Genomic DNA, 17940 nt, shown 5'->3' on the forward strand with positions numbered 1-17940 from the left:
CAAATTATAAGCATCTTACTAATGCTTATTAATATCTTATTAATACTTAACAAGCACACCTTAATATAAAGCGTTACCAAAGAAAGTTATTTTTGGAAAAAAAAGAAAAAAACAAACTAATTGTGTTCACTACTTCACAAGCACCAATGACACAACACCGGTCACAATTTTGACCCTTAAAGAGCCAGACACATTTTTCCTTAAAAATAAATAGCCACATACAAAGTTTATCAAATAAAACATTTCAGATATTTTTCTGGTAAACTCATGTCACTATGGGTTAAATTAAAATAACAAATTGCTGAGAAACACAAAATTGTTTTTCACTACAAATATGCAAGCAAAAAAATGTTAAGAACAATTATTTAAAATCCAATGGAAAAAATGCAGATTCAATGAAAAATAAAGATTGATGTTTTGAAACATTTTTTGTTTAGGTCCAGCACAACAGAAGCAGCTGAAGTAAATAATCCACTGAAGTGCATGTCCAGATCTGTTCTTTCAAAAAGGAAAAAAAAAAAGAAACCTGTTCTTTTACATGCAGGAGGATGAATTTCCCCTGGGTGTAAACTCTGATCCCACATGTTAGTCCTGTTCTCTGAACTTATCAGATTTCTTTCTTTGTCCTCTCTGACCTTTTAATGGGAGGTCTCTTTCTTCTCTAAAAGCAGTTTGCAGGAAACTTTCAGCAAATGTTAGCATGTAGCTTCTGCTGGTATACAAATAGCGAAAGAGAGAAAAGCTGACATAACACACCAGACCCCTGCCATAATGTTTTTAAATAACAGAAATATTATTTGTCAGATTAGTTAAAGTTTACATACCTATTCTTTGCAGCTTTACTACAGGAATCTTGATGATATTCCTCAGATGATGCTGAAAAAATACAACATCTTTTAACTAAATTTTGAAAATGTTGCTAACTTTTGCATGTTTCTGCACATTAAGACTTTAACACCACCTTCACATCAGTCTCTTGATTGAAGATCAGCTGCTTTCTCTTCAGCTTACTGCACATTATTTCTGTTTTCGCCGGTTCGTCTTTGGTCTGAGGAGGTTCTGGTGGGCCCATACTGGAGTTTCTCTCCCGTTTATAGAGCTGCCATTCATCCTCATCACAGTCATGTTGCTGTTGACCATCTGTGGGGGCAAAAAGACACAGATAAAGACAGCTCTCTTTTAGAAAATGAATCCAGCATCTCTATTTCATGGACCCATCAACACAACTGAAATAGAATTATGAATTAGAATTATTAATTATTATGTTAAACAAGTCGTAAAACTTTTCTTGTAAACCCTCAGAACAGCTTGAAGTGTGGGCCCATCATGAGTAAAAAACATTAGTGCACATGGGTTTCTTTGAAGGCCCTATATCATGTAAAAAAATATATTTTTTTAGCTTTTAAGTGTAATAAAATGTTAATTCCTTAAATAAAAAAAACACCTTCAAAGCAGTATTTTGCTCCATTCAGGCATCTCTGAGCGTTCTTCTAAAACCCTGTGCTATGACAATAGACTGTAGAATCACTGGACAACGCTACCCCTCCCTCCTGATGTTCCAAACAGGAAGTACCTATGGGCTCCAAGAAGCCAAAATCCTGTAGACTCCTATTGAAAAATAGACGGTTATTACTCAGTCATTCTATTTGTCAGAATAATGATTCTTATTCTGATACATTTTTGTTAAATGTTCATGCTAATCCAAATTTTATTTCATAATATTTTTTCTTTATTGCAAGTTATTCAAGACATAATCTGACCAATTAGATGCCTCAGTAAAAGCATGTGGTGCACGCTGGCCTTACCTCAAACGTTTGATTGTAAGCTTCTACCAAGCTTGCTTTCAGTAAAAGGGATGCAGACTCACTCATGATTGGCAACTGTAGATGTCCTGAAAACATGACTTAGACCAATCATTTATTGTCTGGCCCGTATTGCATAAAAATGGTGATTTGGACTTATTTCGCGAGATCCGGAGGTAAGGCTCTCGCCTTACCTCAAAGGGTGATGTCACACTCTGCTTTGTCTATGGCTCTGAGCACCAGCCCCTCCAAATCCCCCAAGAACGACTGGGTCCCCATTCTCCTCCCTAGAAGAGACTCTTCCCTCATGTTCACAGAACATGAGGGAACAGTCCGTTCCAGGAAGAGTCTACATTGCCAGCACAGCCTCCAGGCTGACCCACTCTCTCCGCAGAGCTAGCAGTGATTGGGAAAACGCTTTCATTTTATATGCACATCAATTTTTGCTAAAGTTCGGATGATGTTTGTTTTTGTGGACATAATGCAGACATGGGCTGCACGGTGGCGCAGTGGTTAGCACTCTCGCCTCACAGCAAGAAGGCCCCGGTTCGACTCCCGGCTGGGACCTTTCTGTGTGGAGTTTGCATGTTCTCCCCGTGCATGCGTGGGTTTTCACCGGGGACTCCGGCTTCCTCCCACCGTCCAAAAACATGCTTCATAGGTTAATTGGTGACTCTAAATTGCCCCTAGGTGTGAATGTGAGAGTGAATGTGTGTGTGATTGAGGCCCTGCGACAGACTGGCGACCTGTCCAGGGTGTACCCCGCCTTCGCCCTTCAGCAGCCGGGTTAGGCTCCGGCACCCCCGCGACCCCGAAAGGGACAAAGCGGTCAGGAAGATGGATGGATGGATAATGGAGACATGCTGCAGAGGTCTGCTTTGGATTAATGTCATGAAATGGAAGGCACCCAAAGGTGGTACCTCAAAGATTTAGGCATCTTACTTCCTTGAAGACAGAGCTCGCAAAAATAACTCATATTTCATTTAAAATAAGTTATTTAGTGTAGCAAAGGTAAAATATTATCATATATATGGATATAGCTTAGGTGTGAATGTGAGAGTGAATGTGTGTGTGATTGGGGCCCTGCGACAGACTGGCGACCTGTCCAGGGTGTACCCCGCCTTCGCCCAACAGTAGCCGGGATAGGCTCCGGCACCCCCGTGACCCCGAAAGGGAAGAAGCGGTCAAGAAGATGGATGGATGGATGGATGGATGGATATAGCTAACTCTGGAAGGTTTAGAGTAGCATGATACAGTACCCTGAAGATATAATTTACAGCAACCAACAACCTTTTCATCCACGACCAGGAGAAACTAATCAAAAGGTGAGTTCTGTAAAGTGGAATATAGTTGGCTAAATCGGACACTCCACAGCCATATGGACAATTTATGTGGCAACATATTGGCCTGAACATAAAACTAGAATATCAAGAAAGTTTAAAATGTTGATCTTTTTTGTTTTTTCCAATCCAGTGGTTTTGTGTGGAGATCCAAAGTCTGAATAAATGCAGAGATTTGTGTCAGGAATTCCATCTGACAAAACCACAGCCAAATCAATCATGCAAATCACCAAACTTTGATACCAGAACAGGCATGGCCCTGGCTAACCCTTGGGCTATCGTAGGCATGTTTACATTAAAAGTGGGGTCATCTGGGCCCCAAAAGATAATGAGCTGAACTTTTGTTTCAAGAATTTTTTTTTATCTTCACCGGTGTCTGTGGCAGACATAAAATCCTGTTCTTTGTCATGGGAGGAATCACACATCTATGTAAGGTGGGGTCATCTGGACCCCATAGGAGAGTAGGAGGGTTAAGAAAGAACCATCTGTGCTGTTGACCAACAAGAAAGAGGCTGATAGAAATTTGACTACTATTGGTCAAAAAAGTAAAGGACAATGTGTTTACAGACAGAGGACGGGGAGGATAAAAATTTATTTAGAGTTAGAAGTTTGAAAGTTGGGACTTTGACAAAGAAAACTAGAGAATTGTCTGACGTACTGAACAGAAGAAAGGTGGATATTCTGTGTATTAAATAAAAACCCAATGGAAAGAGAGAAAGACATATAGACTAGGGCTGCCACGATTAGTCGACTAATCGATGACTAATTGACTTTTTAAATAGTTCATAACTAATTTAAAAGTTGATTAGTCGTTACTTTATATTATAATTTATATGGAGCCAGAGTGTAGTAAAGTTGAACAAAGTTTTGAGCATTCAGGTACAAAAAAAAAAAAAAACTTTTCTTATATTTGAGTCAGTGAGACCAAATCATTATCATTTATGAAAAATAGTTCATTGCTTAAGATGCCAAGCTCATTTGATTTAATCTTGTTTTAAAACGACAAACAAATGAAGGACAGGGGCGTTTTTAAATGTCCTTTAAAAATGGCGACGAGGACGCTTTGATTCGCCCCTTAACTGAAAATAGTTTTAACATCTTTAACTTAAGCGTTGCAAACAGCGGGGACAGTCCTCAAACAACTATTTTCATAATCAATTGAACTCTGAACAAAATAAAACAATAACAAAAACGAGACTCAAGTCTCACATTTTTGTCAGGAATTCGTCTTATTTACATTCGCAGCGGTTCTCGACTCTAACTGAAATACATACCGATTCATTGGAAATTGGACTAAAGCTTTATGAAAATTTCCATCGATCTGTCCAACTTCCGAAGATTTGTTTTCAGCAAAGCACTTGAGTTTCAGTCACTGCGTGACTTGTGCATTTATAAACAGAGCGCCAAAACCAAACCGGAAAAACCCGTCTTTTTTTTACATCCAGGTAACAGAAATTACTGCCCCCTATGGGCAAGGAGTTTGCAAATACTTTTACAAACAAGTATTTTTAGAAGGAAAAAAACTTGTTTCGTTGTAGTGCTTCGAATAGATAAATTAATTGATATCCAAATATAGGCAACTGCTTTCCTAGACTCTCATATTTATTTGTTTTCTATGTCTTAAATAATTTCTTCTCTGTGTTAAAGATCAACACACAAAAGGTCGATATTTTTAAAGCTATGGTTATTCTTTTGGCGTTTATGGATAAACTGAATCTAAATTAAGTTGTCTAAGTGTGCTGTTGTTTTTTTCATGAGACCTTGACTAAAATAGTGTTCTTTGAAGAAAAGAAGAAAAAAAATATTTAAAGTAGATTTTGTGTACAATGCTTTTTATTGAATAAAATAGTTTTCACCTAACTTTTCCCTCAAAGGTTAAGAGAAACTGGAGGCTAAAAAAATATTCTTACACCGATCGCAGCCTCTTACAGGCCAGCCCATGAAAATATTGTCTCACACTAAAATGGATAGTGACCCAAAAAAGGTTTAGGGACCACAGTTCTAAACAACAGACCATCTTGTTGTGTATGTTTTTATTATTATCACAGAGTATCCACATTTGTTTGAAGATAAATTCAGGCACTAATATTTCCAGCCTTCATCAGCAGTTTACAACAGCAATGACATTTACGTACAGTTAATCACACATAAAATAGAAGAAAATAATTTTGTACTTTCATACTCTAATGCAAAATCTCACAACATTCAATGAATTGGTAATCTATTACCAAAAAAACTCGATGTGAAATCCATCTCCCATTGTTGTAAATCCTGTATTTACTTTACAAAGATGGGATATGGATAAAAAAAATGCACTATTTTAAAAGCTTTGCTTTATTTATTAAAACAAATTAACAACATTTTACATTTCATTATTTAAAACTATAGTTCTTCAAATCTGTGAAGTGTAGAATGAGCTGTCAAAGCATCACTTTCAATAAATAAGTTTCTGCAATCCGTATATCTTACAATAAAGGCAATGGTGTTGCTGGTATTTAAAACATGAAGAAAGTTTGCCTCATGATGAGTAAACAGGGTTCAGTTGACAGTGAAATATGGAATGGTATGATATTTACAGCGGCAGGGCTAATAATAAGTCACGTAATCCCCTTCTTTCCTGGTCAAAGGACAGGATTAATGATTATGTCCAAATTCATTCACTACTCACTATATAGTGCATTCGCCATTTTGAAGTGCTATCCAAATCTACAATTCAAAAATCGAGTGCCCTAGAAATTTCCCATAAGTCTTTGTAAAAAAAACAGTGTGCTTCGATGCTTCCTACATTAGCAAATATAGATCCCAATGAACTTTTAATGTACAGCACCTTGTTTGGCCTGAGGTCATTTGAGGACGCTATATAAATGAAATACATTTAAACTTAATGCATTCCAGTCAAACAATTTGTGCAAAAAAAAAAAAACATGTTGAAATTTAATTTTTTAAATAAACTGTCCACATTTTCATCATCAGGAAACCGTAAAGTCACAAATACACATTGTGAACTGTTCGTAATGATTAGATTTTATCTTTGTGAAATCGGTTTCGTCATATTAGGCATTTAAAAAAAGAAAGAAAAGTAGCGAGAGAGCATGGTGTCTGAATTGCTTTTAAAATCCAGGGTACTAGATAGTCCCACACTATATCGTTTTTAGTTGTTAAGGATTAGGGTGGCAATTTGGACATCGATGTCAAAGATGCTATTTTCATGTTCTGCTCAGTCCCAACATGCAGTTGAGATTGACGGTTGCCACAGACCCACATTTAAGGGAGCCGGTGTTTCTATTTGTTGCAGCATTTCTTCATATTTGTCCTTTGTTGGAATGGGTGTCAATAATAGGTCAATTTTAGAAGATATATGATAATTTATAGAAAAAAAACCTTTTCACTTGTGCATAAACATTCATGTGGACAGTTAAAAGATGCAAAAAACTTTTTTCCCAATGTTTTACAAGAGTTCTGCTTCTTACATGTGTAAGTTCTCATGTAAAAACAGGTCTAACTTTTTAGGTTGATGAAAGCTTTCTTACAAATTTCACACGAGAAAGGGTTTTCATCTGAATAAGTTCTCATTTGAAGTTTTATATTAAAACTGCAAATACGACTTTTTTTCACATACTTTACAAGTAAAAGCTTGTCACCTGTATGAAGGTTTATGTAACGGGTCAAATTTCTTGCCTGGATAAAAGCTTTTTTCTCCCAAGTGAAAGGTCCTCCACATCTCCATGTTATTATTTTTGTACTTTTAAATGATTACTTGGAATGAAACTTTTTCACTCTTTACATGAGAAAGACCCCTCACCTGCATGAGTCATCATGTGGATTTTTAAGGAACTACTTCTAGAAAAATGTTTTTCACAAAGACTACAAGAAAAAGGCTTTTCACCTGTATGAGTTCTCCTGTGGACTTTTAAGCAACTGCTTGTCGTGAAACATTTTTCACATACCTTACATGTAAAAGGCTTTTCACCTGTGTGAGTTCTAAAATGGACTTTTAATTCAGCACATGTAAGGAAAGTCTTTTCACATAATTCACACGAAAAAGGCTTCTCACCCGAGTGACTTCTCAGGTGGACATTTAAGTGACTACTTGTCGTGAAACTTCTTTCACATAATTCACATGAAAAAGGCTTTTCACCTGTGTGGGTTCTCATGTGGGCTTTAAGGTGACTACTTCGTATGAAACTTTTTCCACATACAATACAAGAAAAAGGCCTTTCACCAGTGTGAGTTATCATGTGGATTTTTAAGGCATTACTTGTAGTGAAAATTTTTCCACATACTATACAAGAAAAAGGCCTCTCGCCCGTGTGACTTCTCATGTGGACATTTAACGCAGTTTTTGTAGTAAAACCTTTTTCACATAAATTGCATGAAAAAGGTCTTTCACCTGTGTGAGTTCTCATGTGGATTTTTACTTCACTACTTGTTAGAAAACCCTTTTCACACACTTCACATAAAAAAGGCCTCTCACCCGTGTGAGTTCTCATGTGGACCTTCAGGGCACTACTTGTAGTGAAACTTCTTTCACATACTTTGCATAAAAAAGGTTTTTCACCTGTATGAGTTCTGAAGTGGATTTTCATTTCACTACTTGTCAGGAAACTTTTTGGACATACTTTACAATTAAAAGGCTTCTCACCTGTGTGAGTTCTCATGTGGGCTTTTAAGTTACTATTTGTAATGAAACTTTTTTCACATACTTCACAAGTAAAAGGTCTTTCACCTGTGTGAGTTCTCATGTGAATTGTTAAATGACCACGTTGAATAAAATGTTTTCCACATGTTTCACAGGAATGTAAGATCTCGTGTGAAGGAGGGTCCAGCTGGACAGTCACAGCATCACTGTTTCTGATATGAGTGTTCACTTCCAGAACTGGACTCTCACTTGGTTCTGGTTTGATGTCAAAGCTTTCCTGGTTAAACTCAGTGACCCTAAAAGCATCATTCTCCTCCTTCAGCTCAAGCTGCTCTTCTTCCTCACTGATGCAGACCTCCTCCCACTCCTCTTTGATCTCTGGAAGCTCTGGTTTCTCCTCTTCCGGACTGGAGCTCCTCTCCTGCTTCCAGAGAAGCTGCTCATCATAAGTCTCCTCTTCCCAAGTGTGGTTCTCTGAGAGATCTGCAAGAGCAAATGTAACAATAAAACATCTGGAAAATTGGTTTTATCTAATAGACATAAAACAATGTGATTATTCAATCAAGGCATTCCTTCATGTTCCCCAAAATTGTGGTTCATAACAGCTGCTCTAAGACAAATTCTTACAAAAGTCACACACAGTCATGTGGTTAAGAAAGAGCAGCTCCTTTAAAGAAGAACCAGACTGATGTTCCACATAACTTTTCTTGTTAACATGAACTCAAACACTGACAAAACATCCACCTTTACTCTATTTATCTTTAATGTTTTTACTAAGACATCATTATTATATTTTTTTGTTTCTATCGACACAAGATAATATATATATATATATATATATTTTCTTTCTATAAAGAAAAAAAGAGATTTATATATTTGAGGACAAAAGCAGATTAGATCTCTTGAAAAGAGATCAGCAACTGCAAACCTATGGCACAGGAGAAAGTAGTCAGACAGAAATAGATTGTGGTTAAAATATGACTCTGCCAGTGAGGAAGGTATAGAGAAAAGGGACAGCGCAGAGGACTAAGTGGTGGTGGTGAAAAAAAGAGAGTGCTGTGGCTTTGAGGGAGGAGTTGAAACAGGCTTTAAAGATCTCAAGGTTCTCCTAAATGACAGGAAAGCTGCAGCTAAAGTTATTAGGAAGAGTGAGAGGGCACTTGGTGGTGAAATGAAGAAGTTCAAGTGTGTTTTAGATTTAAGTTTTTAGCAGATGCTTTAATCTAAACCAAAAAAAAAAAATGAGCTAAAGGTCACACTGTGTAGAAAACGCAGTAAAAAAGTTTAACAAAGATAGAAAGAACATTTTTAGTTTTCTTATGAAGTTGAAAATATAAAAGTTTTCAGCCATATCTTTAAGATTGTAAATGAGGTTGCCCTCTGTGCGGAGATGTGCAGTTCATGATGTCTTTGTGGAATCAGAGCTGAAAAGTTTATTTTCCGTGTTGTGCAGGAACCACTAGGTGTCGCTCATTTACAGACTGTGGTGAGTGTGCATGGGTATCAACCTGGACTAGAGTGTTCAGGAACAGAGAAGCTGTAAAGTTCACCACTTTGAGAATGACTGTCAGGACTTTGGATCTGATGTTGACAGCTAGTGAAGTCCATAAAACAGTGGAAGAGAAGACTGATATGATTTATTTTAGACTGGTTAAAAACAAGGGATGCAGCTGCATTTTGGATTTTCGGCAGAGACCATGAAAGGACAAACAACAGAAAATAGAACACTCAGATGAACCTGCTTCTCCTGCTTTAATCACAACTCTTCTTTTGACTGGATATGGGGTGAAAAATTGGCAAATTTGTGCAGGTTACATGGGTGGTCCATACAAATATAGTAAACAACACAGTGATCCAGTGAGGCTAAAATCTTCATGTGCATTTTTTTCTACAGGCATGCTACCGGCGTCAGGTTGCAGTAAACACTTAAAAAACATGTAAGGGTAAGTAAAGGGGAAGTACGTGAGATGCAAGAGGGTTTTATGGATTTTTACATTTTTTTTCAACCCCCCCTCGAATCCTGCATACTACACAGAAAGCCTGTTAGTGCTGATAAAATGGTAAGTGCGTGCTCCCTGCTCGTTCATTATGTTCAACCTTGCTGTTGGAAATTGGGAAATTATTAGACAGAGGATAATTTGTGTAGGATCCTACAGGAACCATTCGTTTAATACAAAAAAAAACATTCTTTTTCAAAACGGATAAAATGTACATACCTATTCCTTGGACCTTTTCAACAGGAATCCTGATGATATTCCTCAGATGATGCTGGTTATCCAACAATTCTTTGAACTCAGACTTCGAATTTTTATAGAGTTTGCATGTTTCTTCCCAATTAGAGTCGATCTCCACCTTCACATCAGTCTCTTGATTCACGACCAGCTGCTCTCCTCCCTGATGAATGCACAGTTCCTCTGGTTCCTCTTTAATCTGTGGAGGCTCTGGTTCTGCTTGGTCCAGATTGGACATTCTCTCCTGCTTATAGCTGCCATTCATCATGTACTCCTTATAGACAAAAAACACAGAAAACAAAGCCATTTAGAAAAAAAATAAAAATAATGCAGACATTTTAAAAATTCAGTTTCAACATGCAAATTTCAGTAATACCATAGGCCTGATGAACACTTAATTGATTGGCTGAATTGTGTTGATTAAAAATTGATAATCCACAGTGAAATTGTCCACCTATAAAAGATGCCACAGTCATATAGCCCAGATGTTATATTTTAATTTATTTACATCAGTTGGTAACTGGAGAAACAGAAACTCACAACTAACTCTAAACACCATTTTACTACTAGAAGTATAATTATCTACCATGTAGATTGTATTCCAATTAATGGCACATTTGAAACAAATGTAATTTAAAAAATGTAAATACATTTTTTTTAAAAACACGTTATTATGTTATTTCACAATTTATCACAACAGAGAGACAGTAGAAATGACATTCAGTATATATTCTACCTCCCTCTGCTGCAGAACGAGGTCTTGCAGCATCAGCACCCGTTACCATGACAACGTGTGGCACTGCGTATGAAATAGTCTGCGTTTTGAGGAAAACAATTAAAATCTAAAACAAATAACAAGGTTAAAGCACTGAGACTTAGTTGAATGTTTATCTCTGTCGTAAAGAACCGTGGTAAAAGCAGGATAATGTCATACGAGATGTGCAGTATGCATGGGATGATGCCCGAAGTAGAGTGAATTATCGCAGAATTATGGCTTTAAATTCAAAATAAATATAGCTCATTAAGATTTTTTTTTTGGCTATTTTTTTTTAAGTATCCTGTTTTTGGTCATCAATAAATTACTGTGAATTGTGTCTTTGTACACTAGCCCATATGTCGATGGAGACAGTGTATGTCGTGATATGTACAGTAACAATTAAATAAATAAATAAAATAAAACGGGCTCTTCAGGCTTCCACGTCGTCCATTAATTTCTGTAACATCTTTATGCGCTACAAAAAGCAAGGATTTTACTCAAACAACAGTTTTCAGAATCCTCAATTAAACTCTAAACAAATGAAATCATATCAACGAGATTTCCAGCTTACATTTTATTAAACGAGTGTGGGCGTTTATCCGTCCTAATTTCCTTCGTAGCTGTTCTGGACATTTACAGATATACATACCGACTCATTGAAAGTTGGACTATGAAGATTTCCATCGATTTGTCCTCCTACTAGATTTTTTTTAAACATCCAAATCTGTACTACTGCAAGAAAAAAAAAAAAAACATTCCTAAACGAAGATCGGAAACTAACCGGAAGAGGTTGCCTTCATGTTACACCCGGGTTGGAGGCATTACCGCCCCCTATGGGCAGGAGTTTGAAAAAAAATGTTATTACAGGGTTTTTTTTTCTTTTTCAACTTCCGTACAGTTCAGCGTACAGTTTATTTGACCATCCAATATGTTATATGATTATGCAATTTAATAAATCCTTTCGCCTTAATTCAGACAATTCAATAAATCGTATATCGTAATATATTGTATAAAAAAGCAACATGTAAAAAAAAAAAAGTACAGTAATGCAAATAAGCATTTAAAAAATCTGATTTAGCAAGTGCTCCCACTTAGAAACCATGGTGGGTTTTAAGATCTTCATCTTAGGTGAATGTTCACTGTGAGAGATATAATCTAAAACAAATCTGGAACCCCATTGCATTTTTTAAAAAATATAATTTGTTTGTGTGCTAAAAAAAACCCCCAAAAAAGCCAGACAAATCCATGATTTCTAATTTTCTAAGGAGGAGAACTTGCAAAATCACAAGTTGATCAAATACTTATTTTAATCTGGACTGAAATAGTGTTCTTTGGGGAAAACAATTTCTAAAGAAGTATTTAATTTTGTCTTGAATAATTTTAATAAGAGAACAAACTTCACAAATAAAAAATAAGAAAATAGTTTTAGACTTTAAGACATATGTCTTCCTCCGCAAGATCTCACAATAAATGAATTGGTAATCTATTACCAAAAATCTCCCATTGAGAAATTCATGTCCCATCTTTGTGAAATACAAAAAAGAAACGAAAAAAAAAAAATGATATAAGTATTTGCTTTACAAAAACAGTGCTTTTTAACATTTTGCTTTATTTGGAAAAGTCTGAGGATAAAACACATGTTTCTTGTAATTAACTATGAAATGAGAACTACCAACTTTGTTTCTTCAAGTCAAGTGTCATATGAGCATTCAAAGCTTCACTTCTCAATAAAACAGTTGCCACATTTTGTATCTTTTCCTATAAGGGCCCTGGTGTTTATTCAAAAACATGAAGAGAGTCGGACTGTTTAAATCAAATCAATCTTTATTTATATAGCACTTTTCATATATAATTTAACACAAAGTGCTCAACACTAAGACAAAACGGATAATATAAAAACAGGCACAACAATATATGAATATAGCACTCACACCGTCGACCCACACAGAACCTTACACCTCCCAACCCCTTAACTGATGGAGATTAACATTGGGATGGAGACTGAGCATGGGAAAGTTTGTTGATGGAAATGCTGACTGATTGTCGGGACCTCCCTCTCTGTGGACGGCTGAAGTCAGCCAGGTGCAGCATCGAAGATGGGGACCCAGCAACACCACAGCAAGGTTGCAATGCTGGTGTTAGAGCCGCTGCAGCCAACCCAGAGAGAGAGGACCCAGCTGAGGAAGTGATGGAAATAAAAACGAAAAAAAAAAAACCAAAACATAATTGATAAATGCAAGTTGTGGGAGACGAGCTATTATTTGCCTTGTGATGAGTAAACGGGGTTCTGTTGACAGTAAAATATGGCATGGTACCATATTTACGGCAGCAGGGCACAGAATAAATCATTGTGCCATAATTCAGGCCTCTTCTTTCCTGGTCTAAGGAAACGATTAAGGTCAACAATGGCATTTTCATGTTCTGCTCGATCCTCTGTTTGCTAGGTCATTGGAGATTTACGATTGCTATAGACTGGCGCTTGAGGGGACAGGTGTTTCTATTTGTTGTGACATATTTTCATATTTGTCATTGGTTGGAAATGGGTGTCAATAATAGGACGATATTAGAAGTTATGCAGTCATTTATAAAAAAGAAGAATCATTTTCACTTGTGTAAATACTTATGTGAACAGCTAATGAAGAAGATACAAAAAACTAATTCCAAATGTTTTACACGAGTATTCTCATGTAACAGCTCTAACTTTTTGCATTGATGAAAGTTTTGTTGCAAATTTCACATGAAAAGGGGTTTTCATCTGGATGACTTTTAAAAGACAATTTTAAATAAAACATTTTCCACATACTTTACAAGCAGAAACTGGTTCATTTCACCAGTGAGAGGTTTTTTTCATGTGCACTCTTAAAGAACTGCTTCTAGAGAAACCTTTGTCACATACTTTACAAGAAAAAGGCCTCTCACCTGTATGAGTTATCATGTGGGCTTTTAAGTGACTACTTTGAATAAAACCTTTTCCACATACTATACAAGAAAAAGGCCTCTCATCTGTGTGAGTTCTCATGTGGACATTCAAGGTACTACTTGTAGTAAAGCTTTTTTCACATACTTTACACGAAAAAGGTCTTTCACCTGTGTGAGTTCTCAGGTGGACTTTTAATTCAACACTGGTGAGGAAACTCTTTTGACATACTTCACATAAAAAAGGCCTCTCACCTGTGTGACTTCGCAGATGGACATTTAAATGACTACTTGTAGTAAAAGTTCTGTCACATAATTCACATGAAAAAGGTCTTTCACCTGTGTGAGTTCTCAGGTGGATTTTTATTTCAGTATTTGTAAGGAAACTTTTTTGACATACTTTGCAAATAAAAGGCTTCTCACCTGTGTGAGTTCTCATGTGGGCTTTTAAGTTACTACTTGTAGTGAAACTCTTTTCACATACTTCACAAGTAAAAGGCTTTTCACCTGTGTGTACGATACTCATGTGGACTTTCAAATGGTTCCTTTGAAAGAAACTTGAATCACAGGAATTGGAGCTTTCATCTAATGGGTTGTCTAGCTGGACAGTGATTTCAGTGTTTTCTTCAAGAACTGGACTCTCACTTGGTTCTGGTTTGGATTCCATCCTTTCCTGATCATGCTCATTGACCATAAAGGCACCATTCTCGTGCTTCAGTTCAAGCTGCTCTTCTTCCTCACTGATGCAGACCTCCTCCCACTCCTCTTTGATCTCTGGAAGCCCTGGTTCCTCTTCATCCGGACTGGAGTTCCTCTCCTTTTTCCAGAGAAGGTGCTCAGCATCAGTCTCCTCTTCACAAATGTGGTTCTGTGAGAGATCTGCAGGAACAAAATAATCAGGAGGAAAGAGATTGAGGACAGGGATGTAAAAATGTTAACAGGTAAAACAGATGTGATGGAAAGATGGAAGCAGAGCTTTGAAACAAACAATTCTCTGAATTGAAAAGGTGTTCTCTGCCCTTCTTGTAGGAGGTCTCTTCTCTAAGAGTAATTTGGAGGAAACTTTCAGCAAATGTTAGTTTGTAACTTCTGCTGGTTTATAAGAAAAGCTGACCTTGAAGTCTGCAGAAAGTGTGATAAAAGTGCTATAAAAGCTGTTTCATAATGTAAAAAAAAAAAGTTGCTTGTCCGCCCATCCGTCCGTCCATCCTCTTACGCTCAACTGGTATCGGGTCCTTGGAGCAGCGGTCTAAGCAAAGATGCCCAAACAGGCCTCTCCCTCCCCGGCTTCTTCCTCCAGTTCCTCCTCCGAGGGGACCACGAGATGTTCCCAGGCCAGCTGAGAGACATAGTCCTCCAGCTTGTCCTGGGTCTTCCCCCAGGCCTCCGCCCAGTGGGACATGCCGGAAACCCAGGAGGAATTTGGATCAGATGCCTGAGCCACCTCAACTGGCTCCTCTTGATATGGAGGAGCAGTGGCTCTAATCCAAAGATCTGTAGTCAAAACAGTTGAAGTTTACATACCTGTACTTTGTAGTGTTACAACGGGAATCCTGATGATGTTCCTCTGAGGATGGTGATGATTGAACTTATCAATCTGGAACTCCAGATTCTCGCCAGGATCCTGATTCAGGACCAGCTGCTCTCCTTCCTGATTAATGCACAGTTCCTCTGGCTCCTCTTTGATCTGTGGAGGTTCTGCTTGGTCCAGATGGGAGACTCTCTTCTGGTTAGAGCTACCATTCATCATGTACTCCTTACTAAAACCACAGAAGAAAAAAGTCCTCAGAAAAGAATAAAAATGATAACGACATTTAACAATTCAGTCTTTCAGCACTTAATCACACATGCAAACACATATGCAAATTCCAGTTATACAACCACTCAAGGGCACTGTAGGTGTGGGTGTCACTATTTACTACTGACAGCAATACAAAATAAGTGCTGTGACTGCGGTCCAAAACAAACATGAAATCTGATTTTTTTTCTTCCTAAACCTTATGATATTTTTCTTATTTGCATTGACATTTTTATTCTTGTTTATATCTTTTTCTTCCTTGGACTACTGTGAGGCACCAAATCATCAAACTGGGTCACAGAGAAACAGAAGTAATACTAAAAGTGCTGTCATTGAGATGCACCTACTGAAAAAGTAAAGATTGCTGTATGAGACAGAAAAAAAACTAAACTGAAAGATCTCATGAACCAAGATTACCATGATTATCAAGGGTTTTATTGAGCTTTTACATATGAATAAACTTGATCTCTCAATGTCATCTGTTTCTTCCATGCATTGTAAAGCGATGAGGCTAAAAACTCAACGGTTGCTTCTCCTGCATGCGACGGGAGAGTTTAGTTTATGAATATTTTTGGACAAGCATTGGGCAACAAATTTGACACAGGATCAATGTTGCACTTTTCTCCCAAGAGTGGGACTTATACTCCAGAGCGACTTATATATATAATTGTTTTTCCTCTTGATTATGCATTTTTCTGGCTCCTTCAACTCATATCCAGGAAAATATGGTACCGATCTCCACGCTTTTATGTCTACACATAAACCTTTATGATGAGTTTGGTTTTTGGAATTCCATATATTTTTCATTTGTACATTATTTTTTTAAATACAGTTTCGGAAGTTTTTATTTTCGTTGCAGTTATTTTTATGTCTAATTCTGTAAACACACGTTTGAGGCTTGGTTCACAGCTAAAAATGATTAATGCTAAGTTTAACTAAAAGAATTGGTGATTCGTGCTGCAAATTAACTTCTGCTATAATCATTATTATGGTATTGGCATGGGACTACTGCTTTGCTGTACGTCTGATTTGTTGTTTTTAACTAATTTAAAAGCAGCTAAAACAGACCAGTAAATTTTGTTCAGGAGCATCAATGCAAGGGGTTTTGAGGCTGACCTCTACGGGAGGGTTAATTATGGTCACGTGACATGGAGGCTATGGATCATCTGTCAACTAGATAAATAATGTTAACGTCTTTAAGCACTACAAAGAGCTGGGACTGAGCTCAAACAACAGCTTTCAGAATACTCATTAATACTTTAAATAACAATGAAATAATACAAAATGAACGAAACAAAAGATTTCTTTAAAAAAAAACCCGAAGTGTAACTTATTTTCATTCGTAGATGTTCTTGAATTTAACAGAAATACATACCGACTTGTTGGAAGTTGGACTACGGTGTTATGAAGATATCCATCGATATACTCTCCTAAAGAATATTTCAACAAAAACATGCAAATCTTAACCACCGCTTAACCTAACAATACCTAAACAAAGCGCCGTAACCAAACCGGAAGAGATTGGCTACTTTCACATCCGGTTTAGAGACATTACCGCCCTCTATGGGCAAGGAGTTCGTATGAAACATTTTTTTTCCATCTCTATGCTCAAAACACTCACAAACGTGTTTTTGAAAGTTACCCCCCCAAAAAGAGTGAGAGATTGAACTTATTTCACTTTATTTCTTTAAATAAATGTATTTGTTAATATCCTAATACGGAGAAAGATACCCTTACATTTTCACATTACTCATGTATTTTATTATTATCATCAATATTTTTTATACTTACTTTAATATTTATTATTGATCACTTGAAAACAATTCTCTTTTATCATTGGTTTCTCTCCCATTTCTTATTTGACGTGTTCTTTCGTTTTATCTTTGTTTATAGGTGAATATCTTTTTTTCTGCTCCATTTTTTTCTGCTTTTTACCACTATTTAGTCTTAAAGTCCTGAAACAATAGTTTTCTAGGCAAGTTTAATACTATATTATAACAAAATAGATCAAAAACAAGTAATACCTGTCTGTTTCAGTGAAATTGTAGCTTCAATTTGAAAAAAAAACAACAGCAGTTATTGGCTTATGTTAAAGTCGAACTTATACAAAATTCGGAGCTGTTAAATACAAAATTCTGAACATATTGAAGTTGCAAAAAGCTTTTTTTTCCCTTTTTACTATTGACGGAAATAAGTGGAAAGAGAAATCTGAAGGAAGAAAAGCAGTTGGCATAGAACTGCTGCATGGAAGTCCACTGCAGCTCTTCAGTGTTTCCCAGTAAGAAGAGATAGCAAATAAGAGGTAGTGTCAGCACATCAGGTTTTGATTAGGGGTGTAACCATTAATCAACTTATCAAACCAGATCAATCTGTCTGAGGCAAGTTGTTAATCGAAATGTTCAATATCAAAAAACTGTTTCATAATGAAGTGAATCGCTCTATCATCGATCTTGGATT

At 36.8% G+C, this 17940-nt stretch overlaps 3 protein-coding genes across 8 annotated transcripts in view; all 3 read right to left on the reverse strand.

Moving 5' to 3' along the window:
- LOC112144251 (interaptin) overlaps window positions 1–4552 on the reverse strand; it is a 20757-nt gene extending 16205 nt beyond the window's left edge. For both annotated transcript variants that reach the window (XM_024268664.2, XM_036216279.1), the window contains exons 1-3: window positions 4417–4552; window positions 962–1140; window positions 825–876 (exon numbers count right to left, since the gene is read on the reverse strand). In XM_024268664.2, the coding sequence (XP_024124432.2) occupies window positions 825–876; window positions 962–1072 (163 nt within the window). In that variant the 5' untranslated portion in view covers window positions 1073–1140; window positions 4417–4552. The remainder of the gene's footprint in view (window positions 1–824; window positions 877–961; window positions 1141–4416) is intronic.
- A 604-nt stretch (window positions 4553–5156) lies between these two features.
- LOC112144290 (oocyte zinc finger protein XlCOF6) lies at window positions 5157–12013 on the reverse strand. Of its 4 annotated transcripts, none has more exons than XM_036216294.1 (4): window positions 11419–12013; window positions 10749–10827; window positions 9998–10286; window positions 5157–8264 (listed from the first exon to the last, which is right to left on the reverse strand). In XM_036216294.1, the coding sequence occupies exons 2-4, from the start codon at window positions 10779–10781 to the stop codon at window positions 6916–6918; spliced, it is 1671 nt and encodes a 556-aa protein (XP_036072187.1). In that variant the 5' UTR covers window positions 10782–10827; window positions 11419–12013; the 3' UTR covers window positions 5157–6915. The 4 variants fall into 4 exon arrangements, with proteins under 4 accessions (XP_036072187.1, XP_024124540.1, XP_024124541.1 ...); XM_024268772.2 differs by having other exon boundaries at window positions 11341–12013; XM_024268773.2 differs by lacking the exon at window positions 10749–10827 and having other exon boundaries at window positions 11341–12012.
- Window positions 12014–12573: 560 nt separating this feature from the next.
- LOC118597860 (gastrula zinc finger protein xLCGF3.1-like) lies at window positions 12574–17118 on the reverse strand. Of its 2 annotated transcripts, XM_024268710.2 has the most exons (3): window positions 16859–17118; window positions 15210–15445; window positions 12574–14564 (listed from the first exon to the last, which is right to left on the reverse strand). In XM_024268710.2, the coding sequence occupies exons 1-3, from the start codon at window positions 16936–16938 to the stop codon at window positions 13597–13599; spliced, it is 1284 nt and encodes a 427-aa protein (XP_024124478.1). In that variant the 5' UTR covers window positions 16939–17118; the 3' UTR covers window positions 12574–13596. The 2 variants fall into 2 exon arrangements, with proteins under 2 accessions (XP_024124478.1, XP_024124479.1); XM_024268711.2 differs by lacking the exons at window positions 15210–15445; window positions 16859–17118 and adding an exon at window positions 14909–15193.
- Between the last annotated feature and the right edge of the window lie 822 nt (window positions 17119–17940).

Source organism: Oryzias melastigma, linkage group LG17, assembly GCF_002922805.2.
Source record: "Oryzias melastigma strain HK-1 linkage group LG17, ASM292280v2, whole genome shotgun sequence".
Taxonomy (NCBI): domain Eukaryota; kingdom Metazoa; phylum Chordata; class Actinopteri; order Beloniformes; family Adrianichthyidae; genus Oryzias; species Oryzias melastigma.